We start from the raw sequence: 27,659 nt of genomic DNA, 5'->3' as shown, positions 1-27,659 counted from the left end.
TATATGGCAGAATAAGACAACATCAATGAGTTTTCTAGTCTCATCCCAATGCTGAACTGTATGGCTATGAGGCAGTGATTTAAATTCTCTCCATCTGTGTCTGATTTGATTTGATGTCCTGCTTGCTCTGTTTTTCAGGGAGATTTCCCCCCTCTCTCTGTCTCCAGGGTTTGTCAGATATCGCATTGATTTCCCATGTCCTTGTAGTGAACCTTTCAAAGGGTGGCAGTCAGCATCTAGCAGGGAAATCACACAGCACTACACAGATACTGTATCAGGCGGATAGGCTACTGTATGAGAAGTAACAGAGAGAGAGAGAGAGAGAGAGAGAGAGAGAGAGAGGGAGAGAGGGAGAGAGAGAGAGAGAGAGAGAGAGAGAGAGAGAGACAGAGAGACAGAGAGACAGAGAGAGAGAGAGAGAGAGAGAGAGAGAGAGAGAGAGAGAGAGAGAGAGAGAGAGAGAGAGAGAGAGCACTCCTGCATTCACTTAGAGAAATGCTTCAAAGAGAAAAAAAGGATATTAGTTGAAATGCTAAATACAGTATGCCCAACTCTCCTACTGCCACACAGTATTTAATTACCCAGAAATGAAAACATATCCTATGACAGATGTGTTTGTCTTTCTGCCTGTGTAACATGATGAGGTGGCTAAACAGGAACATCAGCCAGAGACGGTTTTCCAGAGGAACAACTCCAGAAACCCTAGAAGTTGTTATCCTTTAATGTTTCCGCCTGTTTTTCCCAGCTGTCATCATTGCATCTGTGGTGCATTAAAAACAAACCACATGTGTGCGACGTGGGAACACCACAGATCATGTAAGCAGTATTACAGGCCTAAACAGAGCAGAACTGTACCAACCTTGTGCTCTGTGCCCTGAGCAGCCAGGCACCCAGCTACTCTTACAACCCTGTCACGCACTGTGTGGAACCCATGCTCTGATTGAGCGCCGAGAGCTTTGAGCACTCTTTCAGAGTCAAATCTCTCTTTCCCTCTCTCCCTACCCTACCCCTTCTCCCTCCCCTTCCCTTCCCTTCTTTCCCTCTCTCCCTCCCCTTCCCTTCTTTCCCTCTCTCCCTACCTTACCCCTTCTCCCTCCCCTACCCTTCTTTCCCTCTCTCCCTACCCTACCCCTTCTCACTCCCCTTCCCTTCTTTCCCTCTCTCCCTACCTTACCCCTTCTCCCTCCCCTTCCCTTCTTTCCCTCTCTCCCTACCCTACCCCTTCTCCCTCCCCTTCCCTTCCCTTCTTTCCCTCTCTCCCCCCCCCTTCCCTTCTTTCCCTCTCTCCCTACCTTACCCCTTCTCCCTCCCCTTCCCTTCTTTCCCTCTCTCCCTACCCTACCCCTTCTCCCTCCCCTTCCCTTCTTTCCCTCTCTCCCTACCTTACCCCTTCTCCCTCCCCTTCCCTTCTTTCCCTCTCTCCCTACCCTACCCCTTCTCCCTCCCCTTCCCTTCTTTCCCTCTCTCCCTACCCTACCCCTTCTCCCTCCCCTTCCCTTCTTTCCCTCTCTCCCTACCCCTTCTCCCTCCCCTTCCCTTCTTTCCCTCTCTCCCTACCCTACCCCTTCTCCCTCCCCTTCCCTTCTTTCCCTCTCTCCCTACCCTACCCTACCCTACCCCCCCTCCCTCCACCTCTCCTCTCGCTCCCCCCTCCCCTTCTCCTCTCGCTCCCCCCTCCCTCTCTCTCTCCAGGGAGTCATGCTTCAATATGGCGTTAGTCCCCATTGCAGGCCATGTGTAGAGGATAAGGGTGATCCCTGGTGAATAAGAGGGGAAGCGGTGTCAGGATCACAGCATCATCTCCTGTTCATAATGAAATAATGGAAAGCTAGAGCTCCCTTGGATGGAGCGTAGCGTGGGAAGGGGGATGGAAGGAAGGCATGGAATGGGGGGATGATGTGAGAATGATCTCTGTGTCAGTCCAGCCTCCACAGAGGCTCTTACTCCTGTTATTACACTGTGCTAAGTCACTTTAAGGAGGCAGCTCCTAATAACAGTCACCACGAGGAGACCTTGTCAGCTACTAACTAAGGGCTGCTCTAGAACTGTACCAGGGGGAGAACTGATAAAGCACCTCAAATCAATGTCATTCTGAGTGTATGAAAGCACCAAATCTCCAATCTAGTCTAGACAAAGTCCAAAGTGGTCTGGTAATTGCTTATGGCTAGGGCCAGTTGGATCTGCAGGGACGTTTTCTTATAAATCACTTAACAGCCTTACCGGAATAGTTATTCAGTTTAAAGTTAATTGTACTCATGTTGAAAAGGATTCCTTAGTTTGACTTAATCCCACTGTTTGACAACAATTGACTTCTGAGAGCTTAGAGAGAGTCTGCCGTCACAATTCCATCTGGCTAAATATATGACCCTGTACTGTGCTCAGTGGCGACCCGTCATTCAGGGCAGGTGGGGCAGTTTGAACACACCTCCTGATTCAAGGGTTTTTCTTTATTTTTACTATTTTCTACATTGTAGAATAATAGTGAAGGCATCAAAACTATGAAATAGCACATAAAATGACGTCAAATCACGTTATATCTTACAGCAACTTTGATTGGACTGATCATGTCAAAATCGTACTTCAACATCACAATCTTAGCTAGCAGTCATCCTCATGAATCAAGTCAACGATCTACTGGCAAATCCTTTTCCATCCTTGTCATATGAAGATAAAATTATAGATAAAATGTATTGGTGCTCATCGGCCATTGGACATAAACATTACACAACAAGTTGGGAATCACAAATTCAACTATGAGCGGTTTGGAATGAATCAGTGGCTAACTGCAAGCATTGCAAAGAAATCACTAGCCTGCCATTCAGTGGAGTGGATGTGTGGTCCCATGTCTGGGTTTAAGGGTCTCTTTTCCAAGTTTAAAAGGATAAACATTCAATATTGGCCATGCTGTCAATCCAGCATGATTTCTGCCACTTTCAAAACAACTGGAAACTCGGAACTGGGAAATCTCAGAGTTCAAGACAACTGGGAACTCGGGAAAAAATGAGCTCCGACTGGGAAAATACATTTTGAACGGTCGTCCAACTCGGAATTCCAAATCGGGAACTTGGGCCTCTTTCTAGAGCTCCGACCTGAAGATCACTAACGTCATGATTCAACCTTATTTTTTTCCGACTTCCCAGTTGCCTTGAAAGCGCCATAAATCGCAAGAATGCCAGACTTTGATGACAAAAATTTGCCAACGAAGGACCGCCGCGCCACCTTCCTGTTCAAGTGAGCACAGCACAACAAGTCGAGTCCAAGAATGTATTGTGTGCTGCTGTATAAATGATGTAATATGCTAATATATTGTAGTTAAGAAAGTAATACTAAGTGTATGTTGTGTCCCTTTTCCCCTAATAATTTAGCCTACTGTTCTGACTTGGTGGTGCACATGTAGCCTATTAATAAATGGATCACTAGTCACTTTAAATAATGCCACTTTAAATAATGCCACTTTAATAATGTTTACATATCTTACATTACTCATATCACATGTATATACTGTATTTTATACCATCTACTGCACCTTGTCAATGCCGCTCGCTCATCGATATACTTATATGTACATATTCTCATTCACCCCTTTAGATTTGTGTGTATTAGGTAGTTGATGGGGAATTGTTAGATCACTTGTTAGATATTACTGCACTGCTGGAACTAGAAGCACAAGCATTTCGCTACACTCGCATTAACATCTGCTAACCATGTGCATGTGACCAATAAAAATTGATTTGATTTGATTGTATAGCCTGTTTTAGAGAAATGTCATTATCGAATATTGAAAGAGCTTTCATTGTCTGCTTACATGCCCCCTTTATTCATCCCTCGGTTCTGACTTGGTGTACAAGGAGAATACTGTAATAACGGCCAGTGTTCTGAATTCTGTCCCTGTACATTTCAAAAGTGCTGAACAAATATTTATATTGACTATATCCATCCCAGCTCGCTCATTAATGTCTTAATCGAAATTACGGATTGCCTCTTATCACTCGTCATCCCCTTATGCCAAAGTTTGTACATCTCAATTGTCAGTAGAAACCACATTTGTTTAAGCAAGTCAGCCATGTTTTTTAAAAAGGGAGTAAATGAGGCTGAATGAACTGTTTCGCTGCCAGACAAGACTCCGCTGATATCTTGGTGTAGCAGTGGTAAGGTGTTGGGACTCAGCTTTATGTAGGCCCTAACAGTTTGTGGGCACCGTTTGTCACTGTTATAGTCCAATGAATGCATTGTTTAGTGTTGTGTTGTGTAGTGGCTTTGCTGGCATGCATATTTAAAAAAAAATGTAGCACTGACTGTGCTATATTAAGAAAACCATTGTTTTCGTCACTTTATTCGAACACACATAAAAAATACTATACACCAACCCACTTTGAGACTGTACCACACTTCCTCCTTCTTAGACAGACCCATAAAGACCCATACCTGAGTTGGGGACGATGAGGTGCCCCCCTAGAGAGTTGAAGGAGCCCAGGGCGGTACAGGAGGGGTCCCTGGTACCAGTACGGAGCAAAGTCTGGGTTTGGGTCCTCCTCCCCATGGTGTCCCCATCCAGCAGGCAGTGGGGCAGCTTGGGGGACAGCTTAGAGGAGAAGTCTGACAGGTCCTCGGAGGGGGTGACCAGACCAGAGGAGTTGTAGACCTTGATCTTCAGGTTGGGCAGGGGGTCCAAGAGGGGGGAGTTGGTCATTGGGATCTTGTTGTCCACGTCGTGGAGGGCGTAGACGGGTCCACGGTACATGGCTGCCGCAGAGGTCAGGTCAGGGGGTGCCGTCAGAATGTCAGCTGGGGACAGGAGAGGACAACGGTGATGTCAGTGGTAAGACTATGGTGTAAGGAGAGGTGCAGTCAGACCAACACATCATCAGGACCGGTCAGTATTTTCCTGTTAAAGGCCTAATGCAGACGTTTTTATATCAATATAAAATCATTTCATTCGTAACAATGACCTTAATGGATTTCCATTGATAAAAAAAGGCTTTTTAGATAAAAACTTTCTCAAGCAAGACTTTTGCTGGTCTGTCTGGGAGTGGTCTGAGTGGTGAGGGGAAAACTGAAAATGTGCTGTTATTGGCAGAGAGGTTTGGAACTCTCTTTGTTATTGGTCTATTAACCAATTTACTGCCTGGTGATGTCAAGCCAAAACTCTCGCCCATGCAAACATGCTGATTAGAAGGTCCTGTGTAGATTGTACAGGAAGTAACACATTCTTTCACACTTTTACAGTGTTAGTTCTATCAGCTGCTGTTCAACATGATATGAAACATAGGAAAAAACAGATTTTTGAGGGTACTGGGCCTTTAAGATGCTTTGGGTAACATTTATTTTTAGCTTTCGGTTACATTTTTTGTGGCGTTACACGGCTGGTTTCAGCTCTCTCCTGCTTAAACTCTACTAAACTGTGTTGAGTTACGTGTTTACTTGACAACTCTACACATAAACCGTGTGAAGAGTCCTGTTGCTCAGAGCTCCAGCCCTAACTATAGCTGTGCAGCACGGTGTGTCATAAGGAACAGATGGCATCATTATATAGCAGTTTACTTAACAGGTACACACATGAATATTCATGGTTGGTGTTGAGTGGGCCGGTGGGGACTGTTACAGTAACAGACTCTGTGTCTTCACACTGCTCCTCATCCTCTCTACCTTACACAGTGTAAGAGAAATTGAAATCATGTAAATATGTATTTACCACTACGGTAAATAGCTAGCGGTGGGATTTGAATAGTGAGCCTATTTGGATTCAAAATCAAAATCAACATTGTGTCGTCGTCATGTGGCGTGTTTACCTGAGGGCTGACGACAACGCACAGAGAGGTAAATGAAGCACCTGTAGTGTTGTCTAATGTCTCTCTTTGTCTCTATTTCTCTCTGCCAGGTGCAGGCTGCCATAGCAACCCGAGTTGGTTGATGTAAGCTTTAGGGGTCCTTGGAACTGGCATCTCTTTTTATATCCCTCTTCCTGTCTCTGAACTGGAATCTCTTTTTATATCCCTCTTCCTGTCTCTGAACTGGCATCTCTTTTTATATCCCTCTTCCTGTCTCTGAACTGGCATCTCTTTTTATATCCCTCTTCCTGTCTCTGAACTGGCATCTCTTTTTATATCTCTCTCTGTCCATCGCCTGACTTAATCACCCCAGCCTAAATCTAACATCACCCTCTCCACCGAAATATCAAACTGTTCAAGCCACATGCCTCCGTCTCCCTACTTCCCCAGTCCCAACCTTTTAGCACGGCCTCTGTCCTCAGCCCAGTCAATCCTGTCCTGACCAAATCTAATTACAGTTGAATACCCCACACACAGAGAGACGTAATTAAGCCTTAATGATAGCTGCTAGATTGCCCTCCCTCCCTACTTCCTAGTGACCGGCATTCTAATAGAGCCAGTCTCATCACTTCGCCCACACAAACATCCTGGGTAACCTTTCTCTGCTCCCACCTCATCTCATCTGCAGTCAAACACCACATCTGCATTCAGATCATTATCTCTGACACACATCCGCTTTCAGCGTGTCTGAGCCAATTAGGTCTGTCTGTCTCAGCAGGTTAATGATATGGGCAGAGAAGTCAACTTCCTGGTAGAGACCTCATCATTAACACATCACACAAATAGGGAGGTAGTGCGACACTCATTTATCACCTGTTGTTCTGATACGAAAATACACAAACACACACCCCTCCTCCTGACTCCCACCTGTTCGGGCCGTCTTGATGCTGACGGGCTGGAAGCCCCCGTTGAGGGCCGAGGTGTCTATGATGTCAGAGTCAAAGTCGCGGTGGTTCTTCCTGTAGACGAACAGCGCCACGATGACGGAGATGACCAGACACATGATCACAGCAATGACGACGCCAACGTACAGCGCAACGTCATCTGTACTGGGGGCAGCTGGGGGGAGAGAAAAGGAGAGAGAGAGAAAGAGAGAGAGAGAGAGAGAGTCTCTTTAACTATGTAATCACCTCATAGGGTACATTTTAACTCCATTAGTCACGTGATAGGCAGTTGTATTATCAGTCTTCTAATAAATACTGTCTTTTAATAAGGACAGTATCAGTACCCCAATATCCTGCTCATTGAGTATTTAATAACATCAGTCACTCATCAACATACTATGAATTCATTCTGGTTCACTATACACAATTCCACCTTTGCATCACACGCCCTTCTATAAAAAGACGTGTAGGTGTTGTTGGAGTATATGCACTGCGCATGGAATGTTCAAGGACATAGTGAAATGTCAAACCCGTACTGGTCCAATGTCCTGATAATGACTGTTTAATGTGCCAGGAGTTTAGAGTTGAAATGAAGGGCAGATTAGATAGACAACATTACAGAGAGCGAGAGAGAGAGAGAGAGAGAGAGAGAGAGAGAGAGAGAACAGAGAGAGAGAGAAAGAGAGAGAGATGAGAGAGAGAGATAGAGAGAGAAAGAGAAAAGAGAGAGCGAGAGAAAGAGAGAGAGAGAGAGAGAAAGAGAGAGAGAGAGAGAGAGAGAGAGAGAGAGAGAGAGAGAGAGAGAGAGAGCGAAAAAGAGAGCGAAAGAGAGAGAGAAAAGAGAGAGAGAAATAAATAGAGAGAGAGAAAGAGAGAGAGAGAGAGAGAGTGTGAGAGAGAGAGAGAGAGAGAAAGAGAGAAAGAGAGAAAGAGAGGGAGAGGAGAGAGAGAAAGAGAAAGAGAGAGAGAAAGAGAAAGAAAGAAAGAGAAAAGAGAGAGCGAGAGAAAGAGAGAGAAAGAAAGAGAGAGAGAAAGAGAGAGACTATAGAGGGGTGGGATATTGTATGACATGCATGAAAGCATTCTCCGTACCATGGTATGCATTACCATTAGCTCTGAATAACACAGTTACTACAGTACAGTAATAGCATAGATCAATGACACATCTGTGAAGCATAGGTTCTAACAAGCAGATCAAAACCCTGGTTCAAAAAGATATGTTGGTCAGCTGTTAATTACAGGGATCTGTGATTGAGTACATACACTAACATTCCTCTATTTCTCCGGCTTTGTTCTCTCATTTCTATGATAAGATCTAGAAATATATTTCTCCTTTCATCTCTCCCTCCCAGAGCTTTTCTTCCAGCTGGGGAATGGGTGATTTTAAGAGCAGAGGTTTGGTTCTGTTCGTTCTAATGGCTGTGTGTGGAACCCAGACTGTAATGACAGGCCATCATTATAGTGGGACAGTTGAAGATGGATGGCCTTGGAAACAGTGTCAAAGCCTTTTGTGATGTTGGTAATTGTAAAGAATATCCTTCACTGTCAAAAAACTGACATGTGAAAAATAGAGCCTTCTTTACAGGTGTCTAAATGCCACTGGAAAAGTGTGTGTGTGCGGGGGAGTGTGAGAGAGAGAGACAGAGAGGGAGAAAGACAGAGAAAGTTAGAGGAGGGGGAGAGAGAGGGGAGAAAGAGAGACAGAAAGACAGACAGAGCAGAGCAGAGAGAGGAGAGAGATTGAGTGAAAACCGGAGAAGAACAAAGGATTTCAAGCCGTGTATGGTGAGATGTCGTGAGGGACAAATCAACACTAATAGATGGGAGTCCATAAATTATCAGTAATCAAAAGAGAACATCATGGTACAAAGGCTCAGATCAAAGAGCCATTGATGGCTTCATTCTGTATGACTGGAAAATGGATTCCAAATGGTGTTGATCAATGGTGTACCAGTAGATGGCAGTATTAACCACAGCTCCAGCCCCCACAGCCATAAATCACTAACCGGTATGAACGTTGGACCATTTGCGTATATTAGCCTGATGTCTTTAAGTGATGCAGATGGCACTCAATCTGAGTCCTCTATTTTCACATGCGGGGGTGGGAGGAAGAGGGGGCAAGAGGGAGTACTTAGGCAGCAGAAGAAATGTTCTGGGAGAACGGAAAAGTATGGTAAATGGAAATATGCGCTGTAGGCTTTTTCTCGCATTACGTGAGCTGTGCCGTTCTGTCGTAGCATATAGGATGTCAGTGTTGTCTACAGTATCATAATGCAGTGCTGCTGTCGAGTTTAGTCTTTCTACTGTCTGTTTGAGTATAGTCATCCTCAGCTGGTTGGGCGTTCGTTCAGACAATGTTTAAAGGCACTAATCAGCGTCTAGGATCAAAGCAGTGCTGCCCGCTGCCCTTCACACACAGTGTAATGATGGTGTGCCAACACATTAATATCCTGAACGCAGCCCTGCCCCAGAGAAGAGCAGCCTTTTGACCCCGACATCATCTGAGTTGACCCAGCCTTGACCCTGACATTATTTGTATTTTTTTATTCTCTATGCACACTCACAGGACTCTACACACTCACGCACACTGGCACTCCAACACACACACACACACACACACACACACACACACACACACACACACACACACACACACACACACACACACACACACACACACACACACACACACACACACACACACACACACACACACTGAATTTGCTCACACACACACTTACTTCATGCACACACATTTATTCTGATTCTACACACACACATTTATACTGATTCTACACACACACGCACACATACAATCATCATAATACACTGCTGCTACTCTGTTTATCATATATCCTGATGCCTAGTCACCTTACCCCTTGCATATCTACCTCCATCACTCCAGTATCCCTGCACATTGTAAATATGGTACTGGAACTTACCTTGTATATAATATGCTTACTTACTTACTTTATCGTGTTCTTCGTATTTCTTATTTTTATTTCTCGTGTGTTTTTGTTCTACCTTATGTTATGTTAAGTACTACATCGATATTGAATACAATTACTGAATTGTTGGGTTTAGAGCTGGCAAGAAATGTGTTTCACTGTACGTCTGCACGTGACATTAAAACTTGAAACATCAGACGGGAAGATAAATTGACAATGGCTCGCTATTTAAAGGGAAACACTTAAGCTTTTAGTGGCCATTTCACAAATGACATCTTGGGTTAGGAAGGTTATGTATTTGCCAGAAGTGCAGAGCGCCATGCAGGATTAAAACGCCACAATACAATAACAGATCATGTTACTTTGGTTGAAGGTTTATGAATGCATGAATAAGGCAGATGACGTGCGGTGATTCCAGTACGCAGGCATCTTAAGAGATTCACTTCTTTCAACCCCTATCAGCTCACCCTATGCAGCCCTCAGTATACCCCTTGTCTGAACATAGACTTCACATTAAAGACAGCAGATTCTCCACAGATACATATGTTAGGCCACTAATCCCCACTCTGACACACAGCAGAGGAGAGAACAAAACAGCCAGAATCAAATGATGAAAGTCTGAAAATGTAATTTCACTGTGCTCCCTTTGCCAAGCTCCTCTGCAGTTATTTAACATATCTCCCCACCTTCGAAGAATCTCCTAGCCGTGCTTTGATGAGAAAGGCAGCAACCTGCTAAGTGCGAGCATTAAAATGTGTCACTTAGATTAATACATCCCTTTGAACACGAGCAACTGTCGGAAAAGGAGAAAAATCAAACACTTCATTTTCTACGTAGAGGCGGAGCCCGAGAAAGAGGTAAAGGAGAGAGCGAGAGCAGACATAGAGGAGTAATATTTCTGGCAGACTCGGTGCCTCAGTCTTGGATGGACTCAACTAATACAAAAATGGACAACCTGACCAGAGAGGTCTAGGATCTTAAGAACAGTTTGCAGTTCTCCCATAGAGAGGTGGATGTCCTAAAAGAGACTTATAGCCAGATGACAACAAACTGTAAATCCAGGCAACACGACATCAGCACTGTCTGTGAATCATTATTACAGATGACAGGGAAAACAGAGAGACAATCCTGGAGAAATAACATTGTTGTGGATGGCCAGAGTCTCCACATGAGACCTGGACAGACTCTGCAGATCAGAGGAAGATTGAGGTGGAGCGCCCACAGGTCTGGAAAACCTGCAACCAGCCCAGGTGACACACCCAGGCTAATAGTGGTCAAGTTCCTAAGGTATAAGAACAAGATGGCTGTTCTGGATAGAGCCAAGAACTTGAGAGGAACCAATATCTTCCTTAATGAGGACTACTCGAATGTTTTACACCAGAGGCGGAAATAACTTATCCCAGCCATGAAAGCTGCCAGAGAGCGTGGGGACATTGCTTACATCCACTACAACAGGCTCATTGTCCCCCCTCCCTCCCAAAGGAGTGGGAGGAGTGAGAGAGCCTAGCTTCCGGGTCATTAGCTTTAGCCCCACATCCCAAACGCACACATACACTAACTGACACTCACAAGTGCCTGATTGACTGACTCTATTAGTCCGAACAATGTCCTTGCCAACCATTGTGTGTTTGTTTATTTTTTCTTCATGTTATGTCCATCTCCGATACCCAGGAAAGAGTTTAAAATAACCCATATTAATATACACCGAGTGTACAAAACATTCGGAAGACTCTTTCCTAACTCGTTCCATGACATACAGTGCATTAGGAAAAGTATTCAGACCCCTTGACTTTTTCCACATTTTGTTACGTTACAGCCTTATTCTAAAACGGATTAAATACTTGTTTTCCCTCATCAATCTACACACAATACACCATAATGACAAAGTAAAAACAGGTTTTAAGAAATGTTTGCAATTGTATTAAACATTTTTCTTTTTACTTATTTACATAAGTATTCAGACCTTTTGCTAAGAGACTCGAAATTGAGCTCAGGTGCATCCTGTTTCCATTGATCATCCTTGAGATGTTTGTACAACTTGATTGGAGTTCACCTGTGGTAAATTCAATTGATTGGACATGATTTAGAAAGATACACACCCATCTATATAAGGTCCCACAGTTGACAGTGCATGTCAGAGCAAAAACCGAGCAATGAAGTTGAAGGAATTGTCCGTGGAGCTCCGAGACAGGATTGTGTCGAGGCACAGATCTGGGGAAGGGTACCAAAACATTTCTGTTTTGGCCTCCATCATTCACACATTGGCCTCCATCATTCTTAAATGGAAGAAGTTACGAACCACCAACACTTCCTAGACCTGGCTGCCCGGCCAAACTGAGCAATCGGGGGAGAAGGGCCTTGGTCAGGGAGGTGATCAAGAACCTGATGTTCACTCTGTCGGAGCTCCAGAGTTCCTCTGTGGAGATGGGTGAACCTTCCAGAAGGACAACCATACTGCAGCACTCCACCAATCCTGCCTTTATGGTAGAGTGGCCAGACGGAAGCCACTCCTCAGTAAAAGGCACATGACAGCCCGCTTGGAGTTTGCCAAAAGGCACCTAAAGGACACGCAGAGCATGAGAAACAAGATTGAAACCAAGATTGAACTCTTTGGCCTGAATGCCAAGTGTCACGTCTGGAGGAAACCTGGCATCATCCCCACAGTGAAGCATGGTGGTGGCAGCATCATGCTGTGGAGATGTATTTCAGCGGCAGGGACTGGGAGACTAGTCAGGATTGAGGGAAAGATGAACGGATCAAAGTACAGAGAAATCCTTGATGAAAACCTGCTTCAGAACACTCTGGACCTCAGACCTTCCAGCAGGACAACGACCCTGAGCACACAGCCAAGACAAGGCAGGAGTGGCTTCAGGACAACTCTCTGAATGTCATTGAGTGGCCCAGCCAGATCCTGGACATCCAACCTGACAGAGCTTGAGAGGATCTGCAGAGAAGTATGGGAGAAACTCCCCAAATACAGGTGTGCCAAGCTTGTAGTGTCATACCCAAGAAGACTCAACGTTGTAATCGCTGCCAAAGGTGCTTCAACAAAGTACTGAGTAAAGGTTCTGAATACTTACGTAAATGTGATATTTCAGTTTATTATTAATACGTTTGCAAACATTTCTAAAAACCTATTTTGGCTTTTTTTGTTAATGTGTGTAGATTAGATTTTTTTTCTACCTTTTTCGAATAAGGCTGTAACGTAACAAAATGTGGAAAAAGTCAAGGGGTCTGAATTTTTTCCAAATGCACTGTAGACTGACCTGGTGAATCCAGGTGAAAGCTATGATTCTTTATTGACGTCACTTGTTAAATCCACTTCAATCAGTGTAGATGAAGGGAAGGAGACAGGTTAAAGAAGCATTTCCAAGCCTTGAGACAATTGAGACATGGACTTTGTATGTATGCCATTCAGAGGGTAAATGGGCAAGACAAAAGATTGAAGTGCCTTTGAACAGAGTATGGTAGAAGGTGCCAGGCACACCAGTTTGAGTGTGTCAAGAACTGCAACGTTGCTGGGTTTTTCACACTCAACTGTTTCCCATGTGTATCAAGAATGGTCCACCACCCAAAGGACATCAAGCCAACTTGACAGAACTATGGGAAGCATTGGAGTCAACATGGCCAGCATCCCTGTGGAACGCCTTCGACACCTTGTAGAGCCCATGTGAATTATGGCTGTTCTGTGGGCAAAAGGGATGCAACTCAATATTATGTTAATATTAACGTTTCACTCAGTGTATGTGGCCTTAGAAATAAGATTCATGAAATAAATAACTTGCTAAGATCAGATAACATTCACATATTGTCCATCTTTGAGACTCACTTAGAGAATTCCTTTGATTATACAGCAGTAGCAATGCAGGGATATAACATCTACAGAAGAGACAGGAATGCCTATGAAGGAGGTGTTGCTGCATATATTCAGAGCCATATTCCTGTAAAGCTTGGAGAGGATCTCATGTCTAATGCTGTTGTAGTGTTGTGGTTGCAGGTTCACCTGCCTCATCTAAAGCCTATTATTTTGGGGTGATGCTATAGGCCACCAACATTCATTATCTGGATGTGTGTGCAATTCTTGATCATTTGTGTGATTTTAACAGAGAGTTGTATTTACAAACAGTACAGGAATTACATCATCCACGTGTATTGATCACATTTTCACCAATGCTGTAGAGCTCTGCTCTGAAGCTGTATCCATACACATTGGATGTACTGACCATAATATAGTGTCCATATCTAGAAAAGCCAAAGTTCCAAAGGCTGGGCCTAAAATTGTGTATAAGAGATCATACAAAGCTTTTGTACTGATTCCAATGTTAAAGATAGAAAAATATTTGTTGGTTTGATGTATGTAATATGGAGCATCCAGATGCTGCACTTGATGCATTTATGAAATTGTTTCTTCCAGTTATTTACAAGCATGCAACTATTAAGAAACTGACTGTTAGAACAGTTAAGGCTCCATGGATTGATGAGGAATTGAAAAGCTGTATGGTTGAGAGGGACGAGGCAAAAGGAGTGACGAATAAGCCTGGCTGCTCATCTGATTGGTAAATCTACTGTAATTTGAGAAATGTGACTAAACTGAACAAAAGCAAGAAGAAATGGTATTATGAAACCAAGATAAATTACATAAAGAAAAATGCGAAAAAGCTTTGGAATACTTTAAATGAAATTATGGGCAGAACGACTAATTCAACTCCACCTTTCATTGAATCAGATGGCTCATTTATCCCAAAACCTTTTGATTTTAATGCCAATTACTTTAATGACTATTTAATTGGCAAAGTAGGCAAACTTAGGCATGAAATGACAACAACAAACTGCGAGCCATCATATTCATGCATAAAATACCTAACAATGAAGAGAAAGCATTGTAATTTAGATTTAGTGCGGGTGAGGCAGAAAAATTATTGTTGTGAATCAAAAATGAGAAACCAACTTGTATTGACAACTTAGATAGAAAAATATTTGTCCTCAGACCTGGAGGGAAGTCAAAGTAATTTCGCTACCCAAGAATTGGAAAGCACCCTTTACTGGTTCTAACAGCCGACCAATCAGCTTGCTGACGACTCTTAGCAAACTTTTGGAAAGAATTTGACCCGATACAATGCTATTTGTCTGTAAACAAATTAACAAAAGAGTTTCAGCATACTTATAGAGAGGGGCACTCAACATGTACTGTACTGACACAAATGACAGATGATTGGTTGAAAGAAATTGATAATAAGAAGATTGTGGGAGCTGTATTGTTAGATTTCAGTGCAGCCTTTGATATTATTGATATACATAACCTGTTGTTGAAAAAACGTATGTGTTATGGTTTTTCAACCTCTGCCATATTGTGGATTCAGAGCCATCTATCTATTAGAACTTAGGTTTTCTTTAATGGAATGTTAAACATGTAAAGTGTGGTGCACCGCAGGGCAGCTCTCTTGGTCCTTTACTCTTTTCTATTTTTACCAATGATCTGCCACTGGCATTAAACAATGCCTGTGTGTGTATTTAGTGAAATCAATGCAGCTCTAAACAGAGTTTCTGTGAGTTTTAGATTGGCTTGCTAGTTATAAACTAGTCCTGAACATCTCTAAAACTAAGAGCATTGTATTTGTTACAAATCATTCACTAAGTTCTAGACAGCTGAATCTGATGATGAATAATGTGGCTGTTGAGCAAGTTGAGGAGGCTACATTACTTTGTGTTACCTTGAATTGTAAACTGTCATGGTTGATTCAATGGTTATAAAGATGCTGCACTGACACACATACTTACCCCACCAGACATGCCACCAGGGGTCTTTTCACAGTCCCCAAATCCAGAACCAATTCAAAAAACGTACAGTATTATAAAGAGCCATGATTGCATGGACCTTCCTTCCATCAAAGATTACTAAAGTGATCAGCAAACAGATAAAGCAACAACGCCTCTCCCCTATTTGACCTAGATATTGTGTGTATATACTGATATGTAGGCTATGTGTGACATTTTACATTGATGTCATTCTGTCCTTGAACTGTTCTTGTCTATTAATATTCTGTATTATTTCATGTTTCATGTTTTGTGTAGACCCCAGGAAGAGTAGGTGCTGCTATCGTAACAGCTAATGGAGATCCTAATAAAATACCAAATCCCTGTGGACTGGAGTAAGACAGTGGCAGGCTGGCAGCGTAGACAATGAGCACCAACATGATAGACGGGCACTACCAGCCAAGGGTAAGAGGGCCAGTCAGGGTGAAAACAGATAGTCAAGCAGCCAAGGTATGCGATACGAGAGAAAGCAGAGAGACAGAAAGGTAGAGAGAGGGAGCTACCACAGGAGGCTAGGGGGAGTGAAAGAAGGAGTGTGAGGCATGGCAGGGTACAGGGCAGTGATTATGGAGGACAATGGGAAATAAGGTTGCCACTTTATTTGACAGGGTATATATAAGGTCTTTATGCACTGTCATCTGACCAAATAACTACGTAAAAACATCATTGCGAATAGGAAAGTGGAGCAATGTTTGCAAATGCCTGCTTGTTAGATGCTTGTTATGCAGATACTGTAAAGACCTCATGCATATACCTCGCCATGAAAGTGTGTCTCGTGAAAAAAAGAACAAAAAAAGGAATGAATACATAAATAAAAACAATAACTCACATGGATATCCCAAATCAATCTTGTCTTTGTTGAATTCAGAGGACTTCTGATAAAAGGAACCTTGGGGAGAGGAGGGAGAGGAGGGAGAGGAGGGAGGAGGTGGGACAGGAGGATGAAAATCAAATTGAAAAGAAACAGAAAAACAAACAATGCAACAGAGAAGGCATGAGGAATGATGGCACAGGGAAACAATCTCTCTTGATCTGGACGCTCCCTTCTCCTCTCTCATTCTCTATGGGCCGTGCGTGGAGAGAGGGAGGAGAGGAGCAGGGGCGTTGGAGGAGAGGAGAGGACGAGAGGAGGAGGGCCTGTGGGGAAGTGGTGTTATCCATCAGCTGCATGGGTTTAGTGCTTTAGCAGCACTAGCGAATGGCTGTGGGGAGAGGAGGAGAGGAGGAATGGAGAGGAGAGGAGGAATGGAGAGGAGGATGGGAGGAGGAGCTAGCTGAGGCTGACAGACAGCAGGAGAATGCCAGGGTCAATAGCACCGACAGCGCTGCATCTGTCACAGCTGGGCTGGGGAATCACCTCCCACATTAGAGGTGGAGGGGTTGAGGAATGGTCGAGCTGTATGAGGGAAGGTCAAAATGGAAATGACTTAACACACCACACATATCCATACTGTGTTGACACTTACTGTGCTTTAAAGGCCTAAACACAACGCCACAAAAACAATAAACACCCCAGAGAACGCACACTAAACACACACAGACACGTTTCCAGGGAACACACACAGTCACACGCATCACTCCATCACCTGGGACATACACAAACAGACAAACAATGAGCTCCTGATGGAGAGGAAGAGGGGGGATAGGTAGACAAGTCAATGGACAGTCAAATCTATAGTGTGATAGATGGGGCGAGTGTGTACATGTAATCAGACTGAGGAGACCGAGACAGAGAGCCGGGGGAGTTGACTGTCAGAACAGGCCTAAATGATGGGACCTCTGGACCCATCCTGCTTACTTATATTCATGCTGAGTGAGTCTGTTGCCACTGTAAAAACCTGCTTTAGCGAGAGCTTCCTAAAGGAAACCAACGCTGTAGACCCCGTTTCCATTGGGGCTGTTCTTTCAACGTGACAAGGCTGAGCTGTGGACGAGAGAGGTGCTCCTACTGGAAATCATTGTCTATTCTTCAGTCATTTATTCAGATGCTTCCTGAATAGTAATATGACTGGTTTCTACATCCGTGTCCCCAACAACAGGCATGGCTGGCTAAAGTAGTCTTTATAATTGATTGATTCCCATAAGTACTGTATCTTAGCGACAGTTGAAGTCGGAAGTTTTTCACAATTCCTGACAATTAATCCTAGTAAAGATTCCCTGTCTTAGGTCAGTTAGGATCACCACTTTATTTTAAGAATGTGAAATGTCAGAATAATAGTAGACAGAATGATTTATTTCAACTTGTATTTCTTTCATCACATTCCCAGTGGGTCAGAAGTTTACATACACTCAATTAGTATTTGGCAGCATTGCTTTTAAATTGTTTAACTTAGGTCAAACGTTTTAGGGTAGCCTTCCACAATCTTCCCACAATAAATTGGGTGAATTTTGGCCGGTGTAACTGAGTCAAGTTTGTAGGCCTCCTTGCTCGCAAACGCTTTTCAGTTCTGCCCACTAATTTTCTATAGGATTGAGGTCAGGGCTTTGTGATGGCCACTCCAATACCTTGACTCTGTTGTCCTTAAGCCATTTTGCCACAACTTTGGAAGTATGCTTGGGGTCATTGTCCATTTGGAAGACCCGTTTGCGACCAAGCTTTAACTTCCTGACTGATGTCTTGAGATGTTGCTTCAATATATCCACATAATTTTCCAGCCTCATGATGCCATCTATTTTGTGAAGTGCACCAGTCCCTCCTGCAGCAAAGCACTCCCACAACATGATGCTGCCACCCACGTGCTTCACATTTGGGATGGTGTTCTTTGGCTTGCAAGCCTTCCCCTTTTTCCTCCAAACATAACAATGGTTATTATGACCAAACAGTTCTATTTTTGTTTCATCAGACCAGAGGACATTTCTCCAAAAAGTATGATCTTTGTCCCCATGTGCAGTTGCAAACCGTAGTCTGGCTTTTATATGGACGTTTTGGAGCAGTGGCTTCTTCCTTGCTGAGTGGTCGACATGTCGACATAGGACTCATTTTTACTGTGGATATAGATACTTTTGTACCTGTTTCCTCCAGCATCTTCACAAGGTCCTTTGCTGTTGTTCTAGGATTGATTTGCACTTTTCGCACCAAAGTACGTTCATCTCTAGGAGACAGAACGCGTCTCCTTCCTGAGCGGTATGACGGCTGCGTGGTCCCATGGTGTTTATACTTGTGTTCTATTGCTTGTACAGATGAACGTGGTACGTTCAGGTGTTTGGAAATTGCTCCAAAGAATGAACCAGACTTGTGGAGGTCTACAATTATTTTTCTGAGGTATTGGCTGATTTCTTTTGATTTTCCCATGATGTCAAGCAAAGAGGCACTGAGTTTGAAGGTAGGCCTTGAAATACATGCACAGGTACACCTCCAATTGACTCAAATGATGTCAATTAGCCTATCAGAAGCTTCTAAAGCCTTGACATAGTTTTCTGGAATTTTCCAAGCTGTTTAAAGGCACAGTCAACTCAGTGTATGTAAACTTCTGACCCACTGGAATAGTGATACAGTGATTTATAAGTGAAATAATCTGTCTGTAAACAATTGTTTGAAAAATGACTTGTGTCATGCACAAAGTAGATGTCCTAACCGACTTGCCAAAACTATAGTTTGTTAACAAGAAATTTGGGGAGTGGTTGAAAAACGAGTTTTAATGACTCCAACCTAAGTGTATGTAAACCTCCGACTTCAACTGTACATATTTAACATGGAATTATGCATAAGAATCTTCCATTCCCAAAACGACTACAATTAGACATATACTAATGTTGTTGTCTAGCCCTATCTATTTTAGTGGTAAATGTTGACTATATTACATACAATTTTATAATTCAGCAAAAAAAAAAAAAAAAAAAAAAAAAATACAAGCCTTGAGGTAAATATAATACAATTTAGTGATATTTCACAGTGTCTGGTGTTTGATAAAAATAAAGGCTGTCTTAGACCTTGTGCTGCAGTCAGCCCTACCCTTTCTACAGATCGATATGTCAACAAAATGTCATCTGTCTGAGAGCGGAGTTACCACAGCCTTGGAAAACAACATCAGAATCAACTAAGACAGGCCGAAAGAGAGAGAGAGAAAGAGAGAGAGAGAGAGAGAGGGGGGAGAGAGAAAGAGAGAAAGAAAGAAAGAGAGAGAGAGAGCACACACACATGAGGGACAGAGGGTCAAACTACCTTCACATTGAACTCACCACTAAGGACGGTTAGATATACTGTTACTACAGTGAAAGTCTGACCCCTTTATTCATCTATCCTTCAATATTTAGCGCCGTTTCCAGAATAAAGGTTATAAATAAGCAAGTTTGATGACGAGTATATAGTAGCAAATCAGGGTGAGCAACATTGCTATTCGTCTGACTAATTAGTTCATCAAATCAATCAGATGGATTACATTTTGCAGTGTTTAAAATGAATTTAAAAAAAACAAACATGAGATCAAACTGGAACAGAATCTAAGGGTCTCTATTAGTGCTGATCCCAGACCAGTGTAGAGAGAGGAAAATCAGTGGGCGAGATGAGTTCAGATTGCACACATCTTCCATTCCCAATCATATTTGCCATAATGTGAGCTTTTTAGATAATGGGCCGCTCTCCTAAATGCGGGTGGAGATGGTTATTAGCGTTGACATAAGTGGCTTCACCCTCTTAGCTTTCCTAAAATCAATCCAGGGAACGATCCTAAATCTATATGGATATGGGTATATATCCTCTGCAAACTGGCCATTAATCTAACAGAGAACTAATGCTTCTGCAATGGGCTTATTCTGGGAGAGAGCGAGAGAGAGGGAGAGAGGGAAAGAGGGAGAGAGAGAGATGGAAGGAGAGGGAGCTTCACGAGGGCTTCACAGCCCGCTGAGATAAAATAAAAAAGGCTGAAGAAAATGTTTGTTCCATCTCAAAGCTGCTATTTGAATTATTTCACCTGCATTTAAAACAACAGATCAACCACAATTTCAGTGTGACAAAGTTGTATATACACAGCTTATCCATCTTGCTAAATATGCACTAGTAATCAGTAAATGTACCGTTGTTTGTATTCATTATATTAGTGACATTCACATCATCTGGATCATACCAGTCAGACATAGGTACAATCTACATGTCATGATGGAATGTGGTGACTATATAGGTCATATTCATGGTATGGAGCAGCTATGTCTGCATTATTTACAAGTCTATTGGCTACTGTACAACATATCATATTAGTGGAATGCATGTGACCATCTGCATCCTATACAGCACAGGACATGTAAAGACTGTCTGGGTTCCATTAGTGTCATATAGAACATCTGGAACGTCTGCATGGTGTTATTGGAGTGCGGTGACTGTCTGGGTTCTATTAGTGTCACACTGGAACCGTAGAGGAACCAGAGGCAGTGTGTGGGCTTCTCACCCTAAAGACTTTATTAGGAAGGGAGTGATTTAAAAAAGACTCGCCCCTTACTTTTAATTTGACAAGAACACTCTTGCTCCTGCCTACAGCGCTCTCCCCCTTTCTCTCTCGCGTTCTCTCCCTCCCTCAGAATTAGCAGATAAGCACGACTTCAAAGTAGAAAAGGTTTTACCCTGCGAGTCTGCAGCACACAGAACAAAGCAGCTGAAAGCTACAGTATGTTTCCAATCTCTGCAGCTCTCTGAATGTATAATAAGGGAAAAGAAGGCAGGATTGTTGGCTCAACTGAACTGTGTGTTTCTCGCTCTCCAAAAAAAAACTTCTCAAAGAGCATTTCTCCGCCTACGGAAAATCTCCAGTGGTCCAACCACAAGCTGGGTTTAGGCTGTGTTTTCAAGAGGAGCTAAGAGCAAAACAATAACATTTATAGAATGATTGCGGAGCACTAGGAGGAAACGCCAGGAAACTCTACTGCCTTTCCCCCCACCTTTAATACTTCTAAAATGTTGCGAGAGAGCTACAGGGAAACAAATACTAGCCTGCTTGTCAACACATATAATTGGGCGTTCAGGAAAAGCAGCATGTCTGTGCTTGTGCTTCCTCTCATTGGACCGATGGAAGCCCGTGCTTTTTAAATTAGAGCAGCAATCGTAGTAGCTCAGCAATTATGAGCTTCCCTGTAAGTACATTATAATCACTTATCATTATTTTAAATATAGCTCCTGAATGCCCACTCTGTGACAAGGGTAATAGCTTACAGTAATGCTGCCTGGTGGTGTGGTGACGAGGCTGTTGTTTAACACACACTGACTATTCTAGATGTACTCTCTAGGGCCCAGGGCGGAACAAAGATACACATTGTCTCCTGTAATTTTACTCCAAAACAGCGGAAAGTGTGTGTGACGGAAAGAGAAAAAGTGTGTGTGAGCGTGAGTGGTAAGTGTATGTTAGTGCAAGGATGTGAATGTAAGTGTGAAACAGAGTAGAGAAAGGGATACAGGGGAAGTGGGTGGAGGTGTCTTGTGGGAGTGCAGTGAGAAACAGGATGGCTCCTAACCACACAGACAGAGACAGAGACAGAGACAGAGACAGAGACAGAGACAGAGACAGACAGACAGACAGACAGACAGACAGACAGACAGACAGACAGACAGACAGACAGACAGACAGACAGACAGACAGACAGACAGACAGACAGACAGACAGACAGATAGGGATCACGTAATAATGCATTGGGTTCCTACAGAGGCAGACAGAGGAGGGTAGGATAGAGTGGGGATGGTAATCATGTACTGTACTCACTCTGCATACACAGGCCATCGGTGCAGTTCTTGGACTGAAGCACCATGCCCTCACAGTCCTTCCCCCCGTTTTTGGGCGCCGGGGCGCTGCACTCCCTCCTCCTCCAGTGGGTACACTCTGTCCCACACGTGGACCATTTACTCCACTCTGTCCACAGACCATCCACTAACACACAGAGGGGAGGGAGGGAGTGGGGGGCGGGGGGCATGGTGGTGGGGAGGGAGGGAGGGAGGGAGGAGAGGGTGAGAAGGCATGGAGGGTGGGAGTGAGAGTGTGCGAGATTGGGTGCATGAGTATGTGACAATTAGTGGGAAAGAAACGGGGTGGGGTGGGGCGGGGCGGAGTGGGTTGGGGAAGAGTGAGAGTAAGAATGATAGATATCTATATTTATGAAAATATATAGTGCTCTGTTTGTGTTGTCCAGTAAATTGCACTCCCCTGCTCCATAAGGGCTGTGACAAGTGGCGCAGTAACTACCTGGGCACAGTGGGTTGCACGCCAGCTTCTGAATGCCTTGCCCGTCACAGATGGCGCCCCCGTTGAGCGGTGCTGGGTTGGTGCAGCTCCGCGTGCGCTTCTGGTAGCCACGGCCACAGCGACTGTTACACACCGTCCACTCTGTCCATGTTGACCAGGCGCCATTCACTGTAGAAAAACCCCAACAACATCGGACAACAACATGTTTAACACTTTAGCAAATACAATCGTTGTCCTTTTTATAGTGGCATTGAGTGAGTCTTAGAGAATGTGAGTGTTTTCCACCAGCCCTTTTTTGCTCGAATGAACATGGCATTGAAGAATCTGTAGCACACTTGGGTTCTCCCCTGTTAGCACTGTTCATTAGTTAGCTATGTGGACAGGCTATTCTGGCTGCTGTATTTCCCATCTTCTGAATCCCTCAAATCCTTTCTTCCTTTCCTCCAATTCCATCTGCGTCTCAGTCGAAATCCAGAGCAGAATGACAGTGGGGTGTGTGGCTGAGAACACGACTGTGGCATTTCAGATCTGAGGAGCTGGAGGCCCCTCAGAGCTTACGAGGAGTGAAGCCCCAAGCATCAGACTCCACGGGAGCAGAGCCAAAGCCCTGCCTTTCTTCACTGTCTCTTTCTTTACTTATGGGGTTTATTACTCTTCCTCCTTCTCCGTCTCTCTCTTTCTCCATCCATCCCTCTCTCTGCGTGTCCTCCCCAGCCCTTTCCCAGATTCCTTGTTGTGGTGCAGGCTGGAAAACCACTGGGCTGGTCTGTCTCCTCTGGTAACGAGGGAACCTCTCTCTCTCCCTCTCCGTCTCTGTCTCTCCCTCTCTCCGTTTCTCTGTCTCTCTGTCTCTATGTCTGTCTGTGTGTTTGTGTGTATGCCTGCATACAGGGGAGGGGGACGGGGAAGAGGGACTGACGCAATCCAGGCAGAGAAAGTGGCTTCTGGTGTATTCTTTTAAGGATGAGCCAACATCAAAGCTGTCTTCCCGGCGCACTCACTCAATCCTTCCAGACTGCATTAGTGAAGGGAAAAGCCTAGCAGGGACAGCGACCCCAGTCCCTGAAGACCCCAAAGTCTGCTGACACAGATGCGCACACACACACACACACACACACACACACACACACACACACACACACACACACACACACACACACACACACACACACACACACACACACACACACACACACACACACACACACACACACTGTTGCTCTACTTCACCCTCATACTGGACTCATCTAAGCCACACATGCTGCTCTCGCCTGTCAGAACGGACAACTAAAATAGATAAATTAACAAATAGGACACCAACAATAACTTAGGACCCCCTAATCCCCCATAATCCTCCATGGCAGGGCCAGTGTGTGTGATTTATGGATGATGTGCTGTGCTGGGAGACACTGGAGGGATGGAAGGAGAGATGGATTTGAAACCTGACCCTGGTGACATCATCAATTCCTGCAAACCTCCACCCATTCTGGCCCGGTTTTCTGCGTGTGTGTCGTGTGTGCGCGCTCACTCCCGCGTGCGTATTTTTGTGTAGGAGGTTAAGGCTATAAAACAGCCTCGTGTCTGTTAGCTGATGATTAGCTAGACTGACAGACTGATTTAATAACTTGAGGTTTAGCCACTTCACATGCTGGGTGGGGGTAGTTACGTTCCTTCTAGGGTGGAAGAAGCCCTGAGGCCTGAATGTCTGTGCTGTCACGCGTGTCTAATCCCCTAAGGAGAGACTGGGGAGCAGAGAGGTACAGTGGTTATCAGGACTCAGGCGAGGGTGAGGATAAGGAGGGGTGAGGATTCCTGGCCTCTCCAGTCAAAGACCTATCACAACCTGACAGGGTCCAGCTACACTGAACCAAAATATAAACGCAACATTCTACAATTTCAAAGATTTTACTGAGTTACAGTTCATATAAGGAAATCAATCAACTGATATAAACTCATTAGGCCCTAATCTATAGATTTCACGTGACTGGGAATACAGATATGCATCCGTTGCTGACAGACACCTTAAGAAAAATCCCAACCAGTTGCCTCATGCAGTGCAACTTTAGAAGGATGTTACAGTTAACGTGTCACGGTGAGAGTTGATTGCTACCGTAGACGATGACTGTTGCCGTGGTACTGCGTCTCTTGGCGACGATGTTCTTGGCGACACAGGTGTAGTTAGCGGTGTCAGACAGTCTGGCCTGTTTGATGATCAAGTTATGGTCGATGGTGATGTAGAAGTTGCGGTCATCAGCAGGGTCTATGATCTCCTCGTTCTTCAGCCACTCCACCTGGGAGGGAGGGAGGGAGGGAGGGGCAGAGAGAGAGAGAGAGAGAGAGAGAGAGAGAGAGAGAGAGAGAGAGAGAGAGAGAGAGAGAGAGAGAGAGACAGAGAGAGAGAGAGAGAGAGAGAGAGAGAGAGAGAGAGAGAGAGAGAGAGACAGAGAGAGAGAGAGAGAGAGAGAATGAAAGAATTAGAAAATAAGAAGGAAAGAAAGATAAAGAGAGAGAGACCATGAATATTGTTCCTCAGTGAGGAACAGTAGACATCAAAACCAGTCGGTAAGAGCAGACATGAAACTGGGACTGCACGGCAGTCAGACACGTTAACCTGATTTCCTCTGGAATAAATCACAAGGAAGTGTTTAAAGGGTTTAAAGACATTTTCTTCTCTTTGTCTCCCATTCACCTCTCCAATAAAGCTCAAGTCCAGGATTACAGCAACACTATTTATGTCTCTGAGGCCTGTGTCTTTCTATAAAAAGCTATCATGTTCTCTTTTCATTTCCCCAGAACAGAACAAAGTAATACTGTATTGTCAGACAGCGAGAGGAAAGGAAATTCGTTGCTATATTTGGAACTGCAAAGCTCCTTGACCTTTCCTTATGAATTTCAGTTTTTTTCTCCAAATGATACAGATATTGAACTCCTGATAATATCAGAAAACAGGGAACCGTGCGGGGCTTTTATTTGACCGTAAATCACAGAAACACTTTTCTTCACCTCATCCTCCTCGGGTGTGAAGGCTGGGCCTCAGGCAGAGAGACCGGTCCGCTTTACACAGACAGACAGACAGACAGACAGACAGAGGAAGGCAGTTTCAAAGACTTCTTCACACTTTTCATCTGAATCGTCTAACTGTTTTCTCTCGAGAAAAGACATCCTGTGTGTAGTCAGAGTCAGGGAATGCATTGAGTGCATAGAGAGAGGTGAACAGCACAGGAGACATCCTGTGCATTGTGCTTCCTCCTGACAAGCAGACGATGCCAGATAAGGTCAGAGCAGGCCTGGGAGAGATAAGAAGTCTGTTTGGCTGGCCATTGTCTAAGAACTATTGGAGGACACTTGATCTACACCTCAGAGAACTGAAGAAACTCTCCCATTTGAACCCTGCCAAGCCTAAAGAATCTGTGGGTGCTGGTCTAAGTGACTGCAGTGAAATGACTTGAGAGCCAAGAGCCTGGTGCTGGAATAGGTGGGTGTACTGTAGTCTTTGAGTGATAAGATCTGTGTTTTTCTTCTGATTGTTCTAAAAGCAGCATCACGATGACTGTCTCACTAAACAAGATGGACAGATTGTGATACAGGTGAGATAGAAGCCTCGCTACCATCACTAGCATCTGCAGTGTCTGAAGATGACAGATATCACGACTACACCATCAAAGAGGGTCCTGCTTGTATAGAGCCGCCTGCCTGCCTGCCTGCCTGCCTGCCTGCCTGCCTGCCTGCCTGCCTGCCTGCCTGCCTGCCTGCCTGCCTGCCTGCCTGCCTGCCTGCCTGCCTGCCTGCCTGCCTGCCTGCCTGCCTGCCTGCCTGCCTGCCTGCCTGCCTGCCTGCCTGCCTGCACCCCTATCCTGCAACAGCAATACAGGGAGACTTAAGGCAGAGCTACTTTCAACACTCTAGCTAGCAGCAATTAACGGCAGCTTAAAACTCCCACTCAAACTGAATTCATCCGTCATAAACATAATACCACTCCAGAACAGAGGCAGACTCGTGGTGACAGATTCACATCAAAAGACAGCGGAAAAACAATTAGCAGCAGAGCTCGGTGGCAAACTTCTGTATGCGCAACGTCATATTCCTCTGCTGATATGTTGCTTATGAGTGTTTTCCTCCATAAACATTTATCAGGCAAATCAATCGCATGGAGCGCAGTGGTTAGGGTTCCCTCCCCTGCTGTCTGGCTCGTCAGTGAAATTAAGCCCAGGCTCTTGTACTCCACAGCACAACAATGCAATACACCCGCTCTCATCCCGTCTCATATCCAGTCCTAACGCATCCAGTGCCTTGTCTGCCCAGCTCCCGCTAACGTTAGATAGCATCTCATATCATTTATCACGGGGATACCAGGGCCAATCAAACAGCAAACAGAGACAACACAAATCTGCTCTCGACTCTCCTACAGAAGAAAAAGCTGTGTTTTTAACCCTGAGATAATGAGATAGCTGAAGAGTCACTTCACTAGACGAGGGCAGGATCTAAACGACAGGGAACAGGAGATCTCAATATGTCTGGGGAATATGATATCTGAGAAATAACACCTTTGTCTGATGTCATAACCCAGCGTTTCCCAAACTCGGTCCTGGGGACCACAAAGGGTTGAGCGTTTTGGTTTTTGCCCTAACACTACACAGCCGGTTCAAATTATCAAAGCTTGATGATTAGTTGATTATGTGAATCAGCTGTGTAGTGCTAGGGCAAGAAACAAAACGTGTACCCATTGGGGTCCCCAGGACCGAGTTTGGGAAACCCTGTCATAAACAGTAATACGCATGTCAATTGAATGAATGATTGAAGGATACCTATCATTACCAATACGTATCTCATCTGTCTTAGTATGTATGTCAGTGTCTGTTTGACACCTGGTGTGGCTTCATCAGTTAGTTGGAGAATATGACCCGGAAGATAGTGAAATGAAACACAAATACAACAAACTGTTTTACAAACCCATTCTGTAGAAACGCCATTAATCCAGCACGCATACCAATCGAGGTGAAAAAAAAAGTAATCAACATAATGATA

At 44.3% G+C, this 27,659-nt stretch overlaps 1 protein-coding gene across 1 annotated transcript in view; it reads right to left on the bottom strand.

The window, feature by feature from the left end:
• Nucleotides 1-27,659, bottom strand: part of unc5c (unc-5 netrin receptor C) — a 186,529-nt gene that overhangs the window by 12,615 nt on the left and 146,255 nt on the right. Inside the window, exons 5-10 of the mRNA XM_038970765.1 lie at nt 24,745-24,925; nt 22,635-22,802; nt 22,158-22,322; nt 16,304-16,363; nt 6,696-6,887; nt 4,426-4,785 (exon numbers count right to left, since the gene is read on the bottom strand). Of these exons, the coding sequence (XP_038826693.1) occupies nt 4,426-4,785; nt 6,696-6,887; nt 16,304-16,363; nt 22,158-22,322; nt 22,635-22,802; nt 24,745-24,925 (1,126 nt within the window). The remainder of the gene's footprint in view (nt 1-4,425; nt 4,786-6,695; nt 6,888-16,303; nt 16,364-22,157; nt 22,323-22,634; nt 22,803-24,744; nt 24,926-27,659) is intronic.

The sequence above is a fragment of the Salvelinus namaycush genome, chromosome 31 (assembly GCF_016432855.1).
Source record: "Salvelinus namaycush isolate Seneca chromosome 31, SaNama_1.0, whole genome shotgun sequence".
Taxonomy (NCBI): Eukaryota; Metazoa; Chordata; class Actinopteri; order Salmoniformes; family Salmonidae; genus Salvelinus; species Salvelinus namaycush.
The sequence above is the reverse complement of the archived record's forward strand: the minus strand, read 5'-3'. Positions and strand labels throughout refer to the sequence as shown.